Source organism: Podarcis melisellensis (genome assembly GCF_964234715.1).
Source record: "Podarcis melisellensis genome assembly, chromosome: 18".
In the NCBI taxonomy this organism is placed as follows: Eukaryota; Metazoa; Chordata; class Lepidosauria; order Squamata; family Lacertidae; genus Podarcis; species Podarcis melisellensis.
Genome location: NC_138536.1, coordinates 5,651,079 through 5,668,677, shown reverse-complemented (window position 1 = coordinate 5,668,677; position 17,599 = coordinate 5,651,079). Strand labels below are relative to the sequence as shown.

The 17,599-nt window shown below is 50.7% G+C and overlaps 1 protein-coding gene across 1 annotated transcript in view; it reads right to left on the bottom strand.

Moving 5' to 3' along the window:
* Positions 1-17,599, bottom strand: part of FBN3 (fibrillin 3) — a 163,860-nt gene that overhangs the window by 14,614 nt on the left and 131,647 nt on the right. The window contains 10 exon segments of the mRNA XM_081895332.1: positions 1,131-1,262; positions 2,188-2,310; positions 3,856-3,975; positions 5,693-5,818; positions 6,758-6,823; positions 8,947-9,099; positions 11,336-11,461; positions 13,130-13,249; positions 14,665-14,793; positions 16,886-17,002. Coding sequence (XP_081751458.1) covers positions 1,131-1,262; positions 2,188-2,310; positions 3,856-3,975; positions 5,693-5,818; positions 6,758-6,823; positions 8,947-9,099; positions 11,336-11,461; positions 13,130-13,249; positions 14,665-14,793; positions 16,886-17,002 — 1,212 coding nt within the window.

Here is a 17,599-nt window from a genome sequence, read left to right as displayed (position 1 = left end):
GTCGGGCACGACTAAACGACTAAACAACAACTTGTAAGTACCAAATTGGCCTAGGAGTAAAATAGGTTGAATTGAATTATGAACTGAGAACAGTATGAAAAGAAAGAAAGATGTTAATGGAATAAGTTAATTGTATTTGAAAGTGGATATTGGAAAACTGCTAAAATGAGTATCATGGAAACACATTTGGGGGGGGGATCTGAGGAAGTCACTTAACAATGTTATTTAAATTGGGGTTTTAACAGCTAAGATATATGTCTGTTTGTCTATTGTAATGCTTTTCTTTTGTGTTTACTATAAATTTGGAAAACTAATATTTATTTTTTAAAACAAAACAAAACAAAACAAAATAAAGCACCACGCAGCGCTTGCAAACCTGATCCGTGTTAATAATAATAATAATAATAATAATAATAATAATAATAATTTATATACCCTACCCATCTGACTGGGTTTCCAGACCCATTCTGGGCAGCTTCCAACAAAGTATTAAATTACAGAGTTAACTTCACTCCAGCTGTCTTTTGGAAAGAAGCACAGCTCCCACCACCTTACCACAATTACCGTATTTTTTGCTCTATAAGACTCACTTTTCCCCTCCTAAAAAGTAAGGGGGAATGTGTACGCGTCTTATGGAGCGAATGCAGGCTGCGCAGCTATCCCAGAAGCCAGAAGAGCAAGAGGGATTGCTGCTTTCGCTGCGCAGTGATCCCTCTTGCTGTTCTGGCTTCTGAGATTCAGAATATTTTTTTCCCTTGTTATCCTCCTACAAAAACTAGGTGCGTCTTATAGAGCGAAAAATACAGTATACAGAACTTCCCAAAGGCCAAATGCAGAAATAAGACATTTGTATTCCACCAAGTGACGGTTTCTTTAAATGTAGCCTTTACGTTATTCATGCAATCGTGGTCAAGTGCGATACGAGATGCCCCAAAAGTTTGGTCCAAATATCCCTTTGTTCAATAAAGAGGGGTGAGGCGGGAGGACTTGATGCAAATAAAATAGGAAAATAAAAAAAGAGCCCTTCTGGACCCTGAGGTTTCAACAGGGTCCTGCCTGTGTGTTTCCGTCGCAGTCATGTGGACTAGAATGCTGTGGCTTTGAAAAGAAGTCGATGAAAATGGGGTCACCTGTGCAGCCTTCGCCATCAGGCCGACGCTGCATGCCAGGGGGACAGATGCAAGCAAAAGTCCCGATCAGGTTCTTGCACATCATCCCATGCGATTCGCAGTCGTGCATGCCTTCGGCGCATTCGTCCAAATCTGCAGGGAAAGGGGTAAATAATGATGATAGTAATTTATTAATTATACCCTGCCCACACGGGTGGCGCTGTGGGTTAAACCACAGAGCCATAGAACCTGCCGATCAGAAGGTCGGCGGTTCGGACACCCACGACGGGGTGAGCTCCCGTTGCTCGGTCCCTGCTCCTGCCAACCTAGCAGTCAAAGTGCAAGTAGATAAATAGGTACCGCTCCGGCGGGAAGGTAAAGGGCATTTCTGTGCGCTGCTCTGGTTTGCCAGAAGCGGGTTAGTCCTGCTGGCCACATGACCTGGAAGCTGTACGCCGGCTCCCTCGGCCAATAAAGCGAGATGAGCGCCGCAACCCCAGAGTCGGCCACGACTGGACCTAATGGTCAGGGGTCCCTTTACCTTTACCTTTACCCTGCCCATCTGGCTGGGCTTCCCCAGCCACTCTGGGCGGCTTCCAACAAAATATTAAAAGACCGTAATACACCAAACATTAAAAGCTTCCCTAAAGAGGGCTGCCTTCAGATGTCTTCTAAAAGTCTGGTAGTTGTTCTCTCTTTGACATCTGGTGGGAGGGCGTTCCACAGGGAGGGCACCACCACCAAGAAGGCCCTCTGCCTGGTTCCCTGCAACTTCACTTCTCGCATGGAGGGAACCACCAGAAGGCCCTCGGTTCTGGACCTCTGTGTCCGGGCAGAACGATGGGGGTGGAGACGCACAAGAGCATAGGCTTGGAGGCAGAACATCAGCTTGGAGCACAGAACGTCCCGGGTTCAAAATCCCCGCCACCATCAATATAGGGCTGGGAATGTCCTCTGCCTGGAACACCTTTGGGGGTTGCTGCCAGCCAGTGCCGGCAGCACTGAACTAGATGTAGCAATGGAAGATGCAGACAGGCAGAGCCGATCTAGGGAACATTTTGTTGCGCTTCCTCCTCACCTTTGCACATCCTCCGGTCGTCTCGCAGAGTGTAGCCAGATGGGCAGGTGCAGTCGTAGGAGCCGAGGGCATTGATGCAGCGGAAAGCACAGAGTAGCGGGTTCAAGGCGCACTCATTGATATCTGTGCAGGAGAGAGGGGTGGGTTCAGGTAAAAGGTGATTGCCACAGCCATTTTTAAAATGTACAATTCTTATTCAATTTCCTAATTCACATTTCAAAATATTCATTCAAACAACCTTAAAATATCAATGACTTCCCTTCTTCTCCTTCCGCGGTTCATTTTGCATACCATAGGTAAAGGGACCCCTGACCATTAGGTCCAGTCGTGACCGACTCTGGGGTTGCGGCGCTCATCTCGCTTTACTGGCCGAGGGAGCCGGCGTACAGCTTCTGGGTCATGTGGCCAGCAGGACTAAGCCGCTTCTGGCGAACCAGAGCAGCGCACGGAAACGCCGTTTACCTTCCCGCCAGAGTGGTACCTATTTATCTACTTGCACTTTGATGTGCTTTCTAACTGCTAGGTTGGCAGGAGCAGGGACCGAGCAACGGGAGCTCACCCCGTCATTGCGGGGATTCGAACTGCCAATCTTCTGATCGGCAAGCCCTAGGCTCTGTGGTTTAACCCTCAGCACCACCTGCATCCCCTTGCATACCATACACCCTTTCATATTTTACAGGAACTAAACCATTCAGTAATCCATTGTTACACCCATCAAAACTTATCTACAATGTTGAATTTATCTCAATGCTACCAGCGTTTTTAAATGAACACAATTTACACCCATATATTCAGTAAACATTTCCTTCTTTTGTTCTCTTATTCTATACGTTAATCTCCAAGCTGAGCATTTTCCATCAGTTTAAGTTGCCATTCTTCTTTGGTTGGGACCAAATAGGTACCGTGCGCTGCTCTTATTCGCCAGAAGCGGCTTTGTCATGCTGGCCACATGACCCGGAAGCTGTACGCCGGCTCCCTCGGCCAATAAAGCGAGATGAGCGCCGCAACTCCAGAGTCGTCCGCGACTGGACCTAATGGTCAGGGGTCCCTTTACCTTTACCTTTAAGCAAACTAAGGCCTGGGGGCAGTGGCGTAGCGTGGGTTGTCAGCACCCGGGGCAAGGCAAGTAATTTGCGCCCCCTAACCTGTGGATTTTAGTAGGGGCAGAGAGCTGCAAGTATGAGCGCGCCCCCCAGATGTTGCGCCCGGTGCGGCCAGCCCCCCCTGCACCCACCACACTACGCCACTGCCTGGGGCCGGATCTGGGCCAATTACCTTCTAAATCCGGCCTGCGGATGGTCTGGGAATCAGCGTGTTTTTACATGAGTAGAATGTGTCCTTTGATTTCAAATGCATCTCTGGGTTATTTGTGGGGCCTGCCTGGTGTTTTTACATGAGTAGAATGTGTGCTTTTATTTAAAATGCATCTCTGGGTTATTTGTGGGCATAGGAATTTGTTCATTATTATTATTTTTCAAAATATAGTCTGGCCCTCCCTACAAGTTGTGAGGGACAGTGGACCGGCCCCCCGCTGAAAAAGTTTGCTGACCCCCGATTTAATACAACCCCTGGCAACACAGGAGTATGCAGCTGTCACATAATAACATGCCAATAAAAACAGCGTCAAACCCTCAAGCAAACCCGTCACCCTGCAAAGTCCCCACTAACCTTCGCAGGTCATCATAGGTCCCGGCTCAAACCCCTCCCCGCAAACGCACTCGAAGCCCCCCACCACGTTGGTGCATGTCCCGTTGCCGCAGGGGTTCCCGATGGAGCACTCGTCCGTGTCTGGGGTGGCAGGGAAGGAAGAGGAGATAAATGAAAACATCAATATTGGCAAGAGCGGTGGGAAGAGCCCAGGGGGTCCTGGGCACTCACCCGGGGTCTATGGGCCTTTGGAGAATCGAGATGCAGTGGAGACTGTCGTAGCTTTTAGAAATATGCTTTGTTCACCTATTTACTCCTTTCGTCTGCATGTAGGGAGCCCAGATCCTACAGCACCCTTATTTCAAGAGGGGCATGTCCCCCACAGTAGCGCAGCCAGCCTTCGGCCAGCCTGCCCAAGATGGATTCTGGCAGTGGCAGAGCTTCAAGCTCCAGGGGGGTGGGGGGCAGAGACCAGGCGGGTGTGTGGCTGGCGCGCGTCCCGGGGCATCACACGCTGCCCACAGGGGTGTGGCACACGTCCTGGGGGCGTGGGGCGCCGCCTGTGTACCTTGGTTCCTGAACGCCAAAAACCCGGAAGTAACTTGTCAGGGAACTGCCATCAGAGCCAGAGGCGGAGGCAAGGCTCCCAAGCGATGCTGGAGAAGGGCCCAGCAGGGAGAGAGGCAGCTCATCGGCTGGGGAAGGAAATCAGCGTAACACCAGGGATAAAGGGGGGCAGATGGGGGAATCGGCGAGGGGGCTCCAGGACTCCTCGCCGGAGACCAGCGGGGAGAGCACGGGTCCTCCGCTCCCCACACCCTCCCTGCGCAGAAGACTTCCGCGCAGGGAGAGTAGGCGGAGACTTGCCGTCAAAGAACTTCTTTGCTGGAAGAGGTTCAAGAAACGCCCACTGACGGATTTTGCCAGCGATTGAGACAGCCACAAAGTGAAGGGCTGTCCAGACAGAAAAGGTTTAACCAGGCAACCTAGTCAGGAGTGGCGGCAACTTACGCACGAGCAACCCCTAGAACCATTACATAACTGTTCCGGTTTTCAAACGTTTTTTGGAAGTCAAACGTCTGATGTGGCTATTGTTTCCGGGGCGCCCTGCACCGACCAGAAGCTGCGCCTTGGTTTTTGAACATTTCGGAAGGCAAACGGACTTCTGGAACGGATTAAGTTTGGTGCTTCTGTTTCTGCTATTAATTTTATGCTTTCGTTTTTGAGGCTTTTGCAGTTCATTTGTTTTTGTGACTGTGTGGAACCCAGTGATTGATTGATTGATTGATTGAGTGATTGTGTGACTGTGGAAATGGATAAAAGCCCCTCATCCAAACAATGGCTATCATCAGTGCAGGTAAGAAATGTTTTTTTAATTTTTTTAATCATCTACAATACTGTCTTATTTATTTTACAGTACCGTACATTGATTATTGCTTTCATTTTATGGATCAATGGTCTCGTTAGATAGCAAGTTTGAGAACCAAGGTACCACTGTATAGGAGAAAACAGAGATTTATGGATAAATGGAGGATGATATGATATGCAGTAGACTGCAGCCTGGTTTATTGCTTTCATTTTATGGATTAATGGTCTCGTTGGATAGCAAATTCATGTTCAATTTCCATTTTAGGGGTTGTTTCTAAAAGTCTGGAACGGATTAATCCATTTTGCATTGCTTTCTATGGGAAAGCATGCCTCGGTTTTGGAATGCTTTGGTTTTGGAACGGACTTCCGGAATGGATTAAGTTTGAGAACCGAGGGACCACTGTACATATGGGGAAAGGTGACAAAGTGGTATTTCGGTATCCCACTCCTACCTGTTCTGGATCCCAGATACATTCCCCCCCCCACTCACCCACACAGTTCACTCCAGTGTAGTCGAGGTTGTAGCCAAAGGGGCACTCGCAACGGAACGAGCCGTCCGTGTTGATGCAGTTCCCATTAATGCAGATGCCAGGATTTTCGGAGCACTCGTTCACATCTAGAAAGGGAGCAACACCGTGAATGGCGCAATAAAGTCCTCTGCCTGCTCTGTGGTCAACGTGGTCCGCGGTTATGGACAAACACGCACTGATCCTGGGGGCCACCGGCTTCCCGGTCCACGATCGGAGGGCCAGGACCCAAACCGAGGGATTCAAGGTGTGGTGGCCTGGGAATCCGATTCAGAGGCTGAACCGGAGGAATCCCAGCCTGCACAGGAGTCCCCGCCTCTAGGGCTGGCTGAACTGGGGCAGGGCCTTGATTCTGAAGCGCCTGCACCTGTGCCGGATCCTCAGGAGCAGGCACCAGGTGAGTCTACTCTGGCTCCAGAGGTGGTTGAGGACTCAGTGCCTACAGGTGAGTCTCCCCCTGGGCCCAGTAACCCTCCAGCCTCTCCTGAACTGCAGAGGCTCAGGGCAGAGAGGCGAAGGGAACTGGTTTCTCCCAGGAGTGCTCGCCTTAAGGCCAGGAGAGGCGGGTCTCCTGGGGGCCGGGACCGCCCCTGGCCTTAGAAGAAGATAAAGGCCAGTCAGCCCGGTCCCAGGTTGCGGGAGCAACGTCGTTTTTGAGTACCTGTTCCTGCCCGGACCCAGACCTGACCCTCCAGTGTTCCTGTCCCCGCCCGGCTTCCTGCTTCGGACCTCGCCCAGCTCCTTGTGGACTGTTTCCAGGCTAGTGACCCAGGACCGGACTTTGACTACGCCAACGGTAACCTTCCCCCCGGGACCAGCACACAAGTGTCGAGAAATGAGATTCCGACTCGACAAGTAGAATCGTAGAGTCTGAAGGGGATGACTCGAAGCTCATCTAGACCCACCCCCTTGCAATCACAGCTAAGGAATCCCATTTGGCCTCTGCTTAAAAGGCCAAGAGTCTCTGGGGAGAGCATTCGACAATCAAGGAGCCAACGCCGAAAAGGCCCTATTCTCTTGTTACTCACCTTCCCTGGTATCGCCGGGTCCAGGAATCGCACCGTGACCGTAAGGGCACAGCTCCTGGAAAGCAACTGCAGAGAGAGAGGGGAAACGAAGCATGCTCATTTTGCTCTTTCGTTTCAATGGGTCTACTCTGAGCAGGGCTAAGTTGTGAAAACCCATGGTGCCGCTATCACCTTGCCAACAAAGGTCCGTATAGTTAAAGCTATGGTTTTCCCAGTAGTGATGTATGGAAGTGAGAGCTGGACCATGATTGACGAAGAATGGATGCTTTTGAATTCTGGTGCTGGAGGAGACTCTTGAGAGTCCCATGGACTGCAAGAAGATCAAACCTCTCCATTCTGAAGGAAATCAGCCCTGAGTGCTCACTGGAAGGACAGATCCTGAAGCTGAGGCTCTAAGACTTTGGCCACCTCATGAGAAGAGAAGACTCTCTGGAAAAGACCCTGATGTTGGGAAAGATGGAGGGCACAAGGAGAAGGGGACGATGGAGGACGAGATGGTGGGACAGTGTTCTCGAAGCTACCAGCATGAGTTTGACCAAACGGCAGGAGGCAGTGGAAGACAGGAGTGCCTGGTGTGCTCTGGTCCAGGGGGTCACGAAGAGTTGGACATGATTAAACAAAAACAAATATTATTTGGGCTTTTCGTGTTGCAGCTCTGGGTCTCTGGAATGAATTACCAGTGGAATCGGAGAGAAGGCCAGTCTGAGACGCCTGGATTGTGTGCTTGCTGACGTTAAGCCATACTCAAAAGAGCACCGCTGAGTCTAGACTTTAAATGCATTCCGGTCAATCGTCTGCTCTGAGTGTGACTTGGTTGGTTGCATCTGCCTGTCTGTCTCTGCGGATGATCCCATGAGCTCATGGCTTCCAACATTTCTCTGACGAAAATAGAGGCGTTCTATTCCACACCCTCCAACATTTTCCCATGAAAAGAGGGATCATAGAATAGAATCATAGAGTTGGAAGAGACCACAAGGGCCATCGAGTCCAACCCCCTGCCAAGCAGGAAACACCATCAGAGCACTCCTGACATATGGTTGTCAAGCCTCTGCTTAAAGACCTCCAAAGGAGGAGACTCCACCACACTCCTGGGCAGCAAATTTCACAGTTGAACAGCTCTTACTGTCAGGAAGTTCTTCCTAATGTTTAGGTGGAATCTTCTTTCTTGTAGTTTGGATCCATTGCTCCGTGTCCCTGTCTCTGGAGCAGCAGAAAACAACCTTTCTCCCTCCTCTATGTGACATCCTTTTCTATATTTGAACATGGCTATCATATCACCCTTAACCTCCTCTTCTCCAGGCTAAACATGCCCAGCTCCCTTAGCCGTTCCTCATAAGGCATCGTTTCCAGGCCTTTGACCATTTTGGTTGCCCTCCTCTGGACACACTCCAGTTTGTTCTTTTCCATATGCTCCAACGTTTCTCCGATGAAAATAGGGACGTCCTAATCCATCCCCTCCAACGTTTCCCCCATGAAATTAGGGACGTTCTATTCCACACCCTCCAACATTTCTCCCATGAAAAAAGGGGCGTCCTATTCCATCCCCTCCAATGTTTCTCCCATGAAATTTTTGTTGTTTAGTCATTTAGTCGTGTCCGACTCTTCGTTACCCCATGGACCAGAGCACACCAGGCACTCCTGCCATAAAAATAAGAATGTCCTATTCCATTCCCTCCAACATTTCTCCAATAAAAATAAGAATGTCCTATTCCACACCCTCCAACATTTCTCACATGAAAAGAGGGATGTTCTTTTCCATATCTTCCAACATTTCTCAAATGAAAATAGGGATGTCCTGACCTATTCCACCCCCTCCAACATTTCTCTGATGAAAATAAGGACGTCCTATTCCATTCCCTCCAACATTTCTCCGATGAAAATAGGGACATCCTATTCCATCCCTTCCAACATTACTCTGATGAAAATAAGAACGTCCTAAGGAAAAGTGGGACATTCCGGGATCAAATCAGAAACCGTAACAGCTTCTGTAAATCCGGGACTGTCTCTGGAAAACAGGGGAACTTGGAGGGTCTGTGAGCTGTGTGTACCGCTTCTCCACTGGCAGATGGGCCTTTGGGATTTTGCCGCCTGAGGCAGCTGCTTCAAACCACCTAATGGGTGGGCCGGCCCTGAATCCAGTTCGCCCGCAAACTCTCTCCATGCCAGGTCAGCCCAGCTGGGTCACCTACCGTTGCCCTCCTGCGGGCAAAGCTCACAAGGGTCTCCCCAGCCTTCCCCGGGCATCTTGCTGCAGCAGCACCGGGCCTTCGTGGTGTTGAAGGCCTTTGGCACGGAACATTTGCCATTGTCGAAGCGGGTGAAGCAAAAGCTTTGCCGGGTGTCTGCAGGGCAGAGGAAGAACAGGGCACCGGCCCTATATTATTGCTGCTCATTCCCGCCCCCAGTGATAATTTTCTTCTTCAAGCTTTTCCATAAACCTATGAGGGCTGGAGGGACGCGGTTGGCGCTGTGAGTTAAACCACAGAGCCTAGGGCTTGCCGATCAGAAGGTCGGCGGTTCGAATCCCCGCGACGGGGTGAGCTCCCGTTGCTCGGTCCCTGCTCCTGCCAACCTAGCAGTTCGAAAGCACGTAAAAGTGCAAGTAGATAAACAGGTACTGCTCTGGTGGGAAGGTAAACGGCGTTTCCGTGTGCAGCTCTGGTTCGCCAGAAGCGGCTTAGTCCTGCTGGCTACATGGCCAATAAAGTGAGATGAGCACCGCAAACCCAGAGTCGGTCACGACTGGACCTAATGTTCAGGGGTCCCTTTACCTTTTCTGTTAGAGCTGGGCGATACCTGCTCTCTAGCATCATAATACAGTGGTAACCTCGGAAGTCGGACGGAATCCGTTCCGGAAGTCCGTTCAACTTCCAAAATGGCCGGAAACCAAGGCACGGCTTCTGATTGGCTCGAGGAAGTCCCTGCAGCCAACCGGAAGCCCCGTCAGATGTTTGAGTTCCGAAGAACGTTCGCAAACCGGAACACTCACTCCCGGGTTCCGATCGTTCGGGAGCCAAGACGGACGAGCACCAAGGCTGTATGTCGCCAGCTAAACATTGTGATATGGCGGTATTTTATGCCGTCAGAAAGGATGCAGGGAGGGAGGAAGAAAGCCGTTGCCATGGAGACCATGAGCATCTCTGTGCTCAGCTTTTGCCTCGTCCAAAGAACATGCAAACGAGGCATCTGCCTCATTCGCCGACATTTCCTTGGTACGGAAGCAGAGGCAGGGGGCAAACTCCTTTTCCTGGGGGGCATCGATCAGCAGAGATGTGGGGGTTTAAGGAAGCCCACTCCCCAGCTGAACAAGCCCCCGGCCTCCAGCTCCCGCAAGCCGGAGCAGTGGCTTCATTAAAATGCTTGCTGAGGCACGGGCAGTTGCATGCCCCCCAGTAAAAGGTAAAGGACCCCTGGATAGGTAAGGCCAGTCAAAGGCGACTATGGGGTTGTGGCGCTCATCTCTGCTTTCAGGCTGAGGGAGCCAGAGTTTGTCCACAGACAGCTTTCCGGGTCATGTGGCCAGTAGGACTAACCCGCTTCTGGTGAACCAGAGCAGCGCACGGAAACGCCGTTTACCTTCCTGCCGGAGCGGTACCTATTTATCTACTTGCACTTTGACGTGCTTTCAAACTGCTAGGTTGGCAGGAGCAGGGACTGAGCAACGGGAGCTCTCCCCGTCATTGCGGGGATTCGAACCGCTGACCTTCTGATCGGCAAGTCCTAGGCTCTGTGGTTTAACCCACAGCGCCACCCGCGTCCCACTTACAGTGGTACCTCGGGTTAAGTACTTAATTCGTTCTGGAGGTCCGTTCTTAACCTGAAACTGTTCTTAACCTGAAGCACCACTTTAGCTAATGGGGCCTCCCGCTGCTGACGCACCGCCGGAGCACGATTTCTGTTCTCATCCTGAAGCAAAGTTCTTAACCCGAGGTACTATTTCTGGGTTAGCGGAGTCTGTAACCTGAAGCGTATGTAACCTGAGGTACCATTGTATTTTCCAAGTAAGGTTTTCACTGAGATAAACTCCTAGGAATTTAAAGGAAGAGACCTCCCCGATGTGCAGCGGGGCTAGTTCTCCTCTCTAGCCAGGAGCAGTTTACCTCTGGGTAACAATCACCAAAACTGGGACGCGGGTGGCGCTGTGGGTTAAACCACAAAGCCTAGGACTTGCCGATCAGAAGGTCGGCGGTTCGAATCCCCGCAATGACGGGGTGAGCTCCCGTTGCTCGGTCCCTGCTCCTGCCAACCTAGCAGTTTGAAAACATGTCAAAGTGCAAGTAGATAAATAGGTACCGCTCCGGCGGGAAGGTAAACCGTGTTTCTGTGCGCTGCTCTGGTTCGCCAGAAGCGGCTTAGTCCTGCTGGCCACATGACCCGGAAGCTGTACACTGGCTCCCTCGGCCAATAAAGAGAGATGAGCGCCGCAACCCCAGAGTCGGTCAGAACTGGACCTAATGGTCAGGGATCCCTTTACCTTTAAAAATCACCAAGAGGATAGTATGGTTGCAGAGGAGGGGGGTGGATGGAGATCTGGCCAGGGCAGGGTGGGGAAAGCCATGCCGCTGGCTAGTCACTCACCGAAGCAGCGCCGGCCGTTGTCGGAGAGCACAAACCCAGGTGGGCAGATGCACTGGAAGCTTCCAGGTGTGTTGGTACAGGTTCCGAAGAGGCAGATGTTTGGCTCCTCTTCGCACTCATTGATATCTGTTCACACCAACAAAACAGGTTAAAGCAGCTAAAAGAATAACAGGTTGTCTCCAATGTTAGTCCTTCTCAAAGTGAAATAAAAGGGTGCCTTGGGTCCATTGACACCAGCAGGTCTACCCTTGGGTCCATTTACACCAACGGGTCTACTCACCAACAGGTCAGCTGCAACACAAATCTACAGCCGTGCCTTGGTTCTCAAACAGAATGCGTTCCGCGATTCCACTCGACTCCTGGAACCGTTCGAAAACCAAGGCGCGGCTTCCGATTGGCTCCAATCGGAAGCCGCGCAAGATGTTCTGCTTCCAAAAATCGTTCGAAAGCCAGAACACTCACTTCCGGGTTTCGATCGTTCATGGGCCAATTTGTTCAGGAGCCAAGGCGTTTGAGAACCAAGGTATGCGTGTTTATGGAACAGTTTTCTTCAAATCATTTGCCCAGCTTATTTTGGCGGTTGCGTCCAGTGTCAGCCCTACTTAGAGAAGACCCGGTGGAATTAAAGGACATGACTAACTGGGACATCACCAGTAGAGACATCACCTTGCCAACAAAGGTCCGTATAGTTAAAGCTATGGTTTTCCCAGAGTGATGTATTGAAGTGAGAGCTGGACCATCAAGAAGGCTGATCACCAAAGAAAGGAGGCTTTTGAATTCTGGTGCTGGAGGAGACTCTGGAGAGTCCCATCGACTGCAAGAAGATCAAACCTATCCATTCTGAAGGAAATCAGCCCTGAGTGCTCACTGGAAGGACAGATCCTGAAGCTGAGGCTCCAAGACTTTGGCCACCTCATGAGAAGAGACGACTCCCTGGCAAAGACCCTGATGTTGGGAAAGATGGAGGGCACAAGGAGAAGGGGACGACAGAGGACCAGATGGTGGGACAGTGTTCTCGAAGCTGCTAATATGAGTTTGACCAAACTGTGGGAGGCAGTGGAAGACAGGAGGGCCTGGCGTGCTCTGGTCCAGCACCATAATTCAGCCACAACAAACCGTGGAGGAGGAGTGAAGAAAGAGCTTTTAATAATAATAATAATAATAATAATAATAATAATAATAATAATTAATAATAATAAATTTTATTTATACCCCGCCCTCCCCAGCCAAGGCTGGGCTCAGGGCGGCTAACAAGCAATAATAAAAGCAAGTTGAATCAATACAACTTAAAAACAAGATTAAAATGCAACATTAAAATATTGAAACATTAAAATATTAAGATGGAGCCTCATCGCAGGAGGAAAAAGAAAGAGGGGGAGGGAATCAAATTGGCTCCAAGCCAAAGGCCTGCGGAAAGAAATCAGATCCCGCAGGGCCCTGGTCTCATGAGGCAGAGCGTTCCACCAAGTCGGGGCCAGAGTTGAAAAGGCCCTGGCTCTGTTTGAAGCTAATCTAACTTCCTTAGGGCCTGGGACCACTAGGGTGTTGCTATTTATGGACCTTGAGGCTCTCCGTGGGGCATACCGGGAGCGGTGGTCCCGTAGGTACGAGGGTCCTAGGCCGTGAAGGGCTTTAAAGGTCAAAACCAGCACCTTAAATCTGACCCTGTACTCTCCCGGGAGCCAGTGCAGCTGGAAAAGCACTGGGTGAATATGCAGAGACCACGTGAGGAGCCTCGCTGCAACATTCTGCACCCGCTGGAGTTCCTGGGACAGCTTCAAAAATGAAACTTACCGATGCAGTTGTCGTTTTGGACTTCGTAACCCGGCGGACAGATGCAACGGAAGGAGCCTTCGAGGTTCTGGCAGGTTCCCGGAGAGCAAGTCCCGGGAAGGCTGACACATTCGTTGATGTCTGCAAGGAAGAAGGAAAGAGGGAGATGTTGAGAGTTACCCAATGGGGCTCCAGCTTCTGCCTCTGATTCTACTAAAAGGTAAAGGGACCCCTGACTATTAGGTCCAGTCATGGCCAACTCTGGGGTTGCGACGCTCATCTCGCTTTATTGGCCGAGGGAGCCGGCGTACAGCTTCCGGGTATGTGGCCAGCAGGACTAAGCCGCTTCTGGTGAACCAGAGCAGCGCACGGAAACGCCGTTTACCTTCCTGCCGGAGCGGTACCTATTTATCTACTTGCACTTTGACGTGCTTTCAAACTGCTAGGTTGGCAGGAGCAGGGACTGAGCAACGGGAGCTCTCCCCGTCATTGCGGGGATTCGAACCGCTGACCTTCTGATCGGCAAGTCCTAGGCTCTGTGGTTTAACCCACAGCGCCACCCGCGTCCCACTTACAGTGGTACCTTGGGTTAAGTACTTAATTCGTTCCGGAGGTCTGTTCTTAACCTGAAACTGTTCTTAACCTGAAGCACCACTTTAGCTAACCCACAGCGCCACCCGCGTCCCTCTGATTCTAGACTTCTCACTAAACTCTGTTCCCACATCTGCTTCCGACACCTGTTCCTCCTAATCTGTTCCTCCTTCTCCCTCTGACTACTCGTCGTTGTCCTGCCACCAGTCCCCGGGCCCTCAGCCTTCTTCCCCTGGGGGTTTCCTTGGGGGTTCCCCGGCTGGTGCCTCCAACCCCACCTCTGCCTCCACGACAGCTGGTCAGATTAAAAGCCCTTGAAATTTGTTTAGGAAGCCCTGGACACTTAGGGCTAGGGTACATCAACGAATAGCCTGATCCCTTATATCCCAGTTTGTTTGCTGAGATGCAGGAACACCCTTGGGTCATTCCCTGAGTTCATTGGACAACGATGAGAAATCGAGCCTATCGTGTCATTGGCCCAGTCCTGCGGAACTCCCTGCCACTATAAATTCAGCAGGCGCCTTTTCTGCCAGCTTTTAAACTCCTGCTGGAAACTCTTCTGCGATCTAGGCCCTTAAGAATGTATCTCTCAACGACGGTGTCTACTTTTGACCTTTTTTTTTTATTGTACTGTTATATTTTATTGCTGTAAACCGCTCTGATATATTTTTAAAAGACACTGCAGTATATTTTTGCTCTATAAGACGCACCTAGTTTTTAGAGGCAGAAAACAAGAAAATGAATATTCTGAATCAATGACACTAAAGGCTCGGTTTCTCATTGTTGTGACCCTATGCCTCGTTTGAGAGTTTGGAAGCGAAGAAGCCGCCCTGCCCTCTTCCATGAAGAGACTTCCTGTTTGTTGCTGGTTGGTGGGATGGATTCCCTCTGGGGACGTCCCACCCTGCTTGACCACCCCACCCTTCCTGGGGGGCCTCCAGGGAGAGGATCTGGAAGACACCCACCGACGCAGTTCTTGCCGTCCGGCGTGTGGTCGTAGCCCTCCTGGCAGAGGCACCGGAAAGAACCAATGTTGTTAATGCACTGCCCGTTCCGACACACCTGCCCCGCCAGAGAGGAGCATTCGTCGATGTCTGCGGGGGGAGAGAGAGAACGTGAGCGTGGAGTTGCACCGGCAAAGAGCGTCCCCGTAAGATGGCCGAGCCACTTCCAACTGCAGGAATATAGAGCAGTTCGCAACATAGCTGTCACAGATTTGAAAATAAGGGACCAGCAGCCTCGAAAATAAGGGATCAGCAGCCAAAATAAGGGATTTTCCCAGCACAGGTATGTTCGATTTCTGAGCCCCTCCGAGCCAAAGGCAGAAAGCCCAGCCAGCAGCCAAACGAAGCCTCAAGCGGTGGTTCCCACAGCGCAGCAACCCGGCAAAGGGGATGCAGCAAGGAAAACCACCGTCACCTCTCCGCTGGGAAGCGCTGAGCAAAGGCGAGTCCCCAGGCAACGCGGCCGATTTGATTGGCACAAGGCATGCAAGCTCCACCCCCCAGTCGTTCTTAGACTCCTTATTGGGTGAGCAATGCAGCCAAGCAACACAGTTGGAGCATCCCTCCTCCCTGGCCGGCAGTGAGGGAGGGAGAGGAGCTGCTTCCTTTGAAACCCGGGAAATTTAAGCGACATCATCAATAAGTATCAGCAGTGGGACACAGCGCTGGGATAAGGGATTTTCCCGCCAAATAAGGGACGGTTGACAGCTATGGTTCGCAACCCAAGGGCTGACATATCCTCCTGAGGGCCGTGAGCTGGGGCGGGTGAGGCCAGAGGCAAAGGTGGAAGGGATCGATGGAAAAACCTACTGGTTTCTACACAAATCTCTGCATCCTCTATCCAGAGGCATTCTGGGAGTTTGGAATCGCATTAGCCTTGATTCATTCGCTTTAGAAAACATTGGAAGGCAGCCCTGAATGGGGAAGCTTTTTAATGTGTCATGTTTTATTATGTTTATATAGATATTGGAAGCCACCCAGAGTGGTTGGGAGAAAGTCAGATGGGCAGGATATTATTATTATTATTATTATTATTATTATTATTATTATTATTATTGTCATTGTCCCATACAGAACAACGAAATTGAAAAAACTACATCAGACATTCAAAAACCAACAAGCCTGCTATCCCAGCCTGGTTAACCCCCTAAAAACTCTGATACCCCATAATTGAATACAATATACTTCCACAGGGACTACCTTACACTGTGTTTAAAACCAAAATCTATCATTTGGATAGAAACTGTTTCTCAGGTGGCTACTCCTAGTTGTTATCATCATCATCAAAGGTAAAGGACCCCTGGACAGTCAAGTCCAGTCTGACTATGGGGTTGCGGTGCTCATCTCGCTTTCAGGCCAAGGGAGCTGGCGTTTGTCCTCAGACAGCTTTCCGGGTCATGCGGCCAGCAGGACTAAACTGCTTCTGGTGCAACGGGACACCGTGACGGAAACCAGAGCGCACGGAAACGCCATTTACCTTCCCGCCACAGTGGTACCTACTTATCTACTTGCACTGACGTGATTTCAAGTGCTGCCTTTGAAGGTGACTTGGAAACTCCAGTTAATCCCGATTGCAGCTGATAAACTGGTGACTTGGAGTGGCCGCTGGGACCATGTAACACTGGTATCTATGCTGGCTCCCAGGACGTTTCCGAGCCCAATTCAAAGTGTTGGTGCTGACCTTGAAAGCCCTAAATGGCCCTGTATACCTGAAGGAGTGTCTCCACTCCCATCGTCCAGCCCGGACACTGAGGTCCAGCTCCAAGGGCCTTCTGGTGGACCTAACTGCGAGAAGTAAGGTTACAGGGAACCAGGCAAAGGGCCTTCTCGGTGGTGGCCCCCTCCCTGTGGAATGCCCTCCCACCAGATGTCAAGCAGATAAAGAACTATACAACTTTCCAAAGATATCTGTATAGGGAAGCTCTTAATGCCTGAGGTTTTGTTGCGTTCTTTTATGTTTTGCTGCAGCTGAATTGAACTCTACAATTCAATGAGTCTATAACTCTACAGGCCTACGATTCTGCGACTCTATTCCAGGAGAAAACGCCCGAGGAGGATGTGAAGCTGGATCAGCGAGGGGTGTGGCTTAGGGAAGGGGGTGTGGCCTGTGGAGAGTCCCGAGGGCCAGGCGAGAAGGCTTGGAGGGCCACACGTGGTCCTCAGGTCCTGCCCTTGCTCTTACCCATGCAGTCGTTGTTGTGGGTTAGCTCAAACCCAGGGAAGCAGAGGCAATTGTAGGAGCCGACGGTGTTCTTGCACGTCCCGTTCCCGCAGGGCTGGCGGTCGCACTCGTCTATGTCTGTGGATGCAAAAACAGCGAGAGGGGATTGATGTGACGTCGATTGATGCACTTCAGAGCCTCGGAAGAGATCCTAAGGACAACCCAGAACGATTAACTCTGCATTGTATACAGCCAGTGCCGGATTTACGTATAAGCTAAAGAAGCTATAGCTTAGGGCCCCACTCAATTGGGGGCCCCAAAAAAATTTAAAGGAAAAAAACTGGACGTACATTTCCAAAATATCAGATAGAAAACAAATAAAATAAAACCTACATCCAGCAACAGTGTTTTGTGTTGTCCAGGGTCTGATGATGTAAGTCATGGGCCTCGCCTGCTCCCTAAAATATCACTGGTTTGCTCCTTTCCATATATAGGGTGCCTACATTCTTCTATTTACAGTGGTGCCTCGCAAGACGAAAAGAATCCGTTCCGCGAGTCTCTTCGTCTTGCGGTTTTTTCGTCTTGCGAAGCAAGCCCATTAGCAGCTTAGCGGCTTAGCGCTATTAGCGGCTTAGCGGGCTTAGCGGATCAGCTGATAAGCGGCTTAGCGGCTTAGCAGATCAGCTGTTAAGTGACTTAGCGGTTTAGCAGATCAGCTGATAAGCAGCTTAGCGG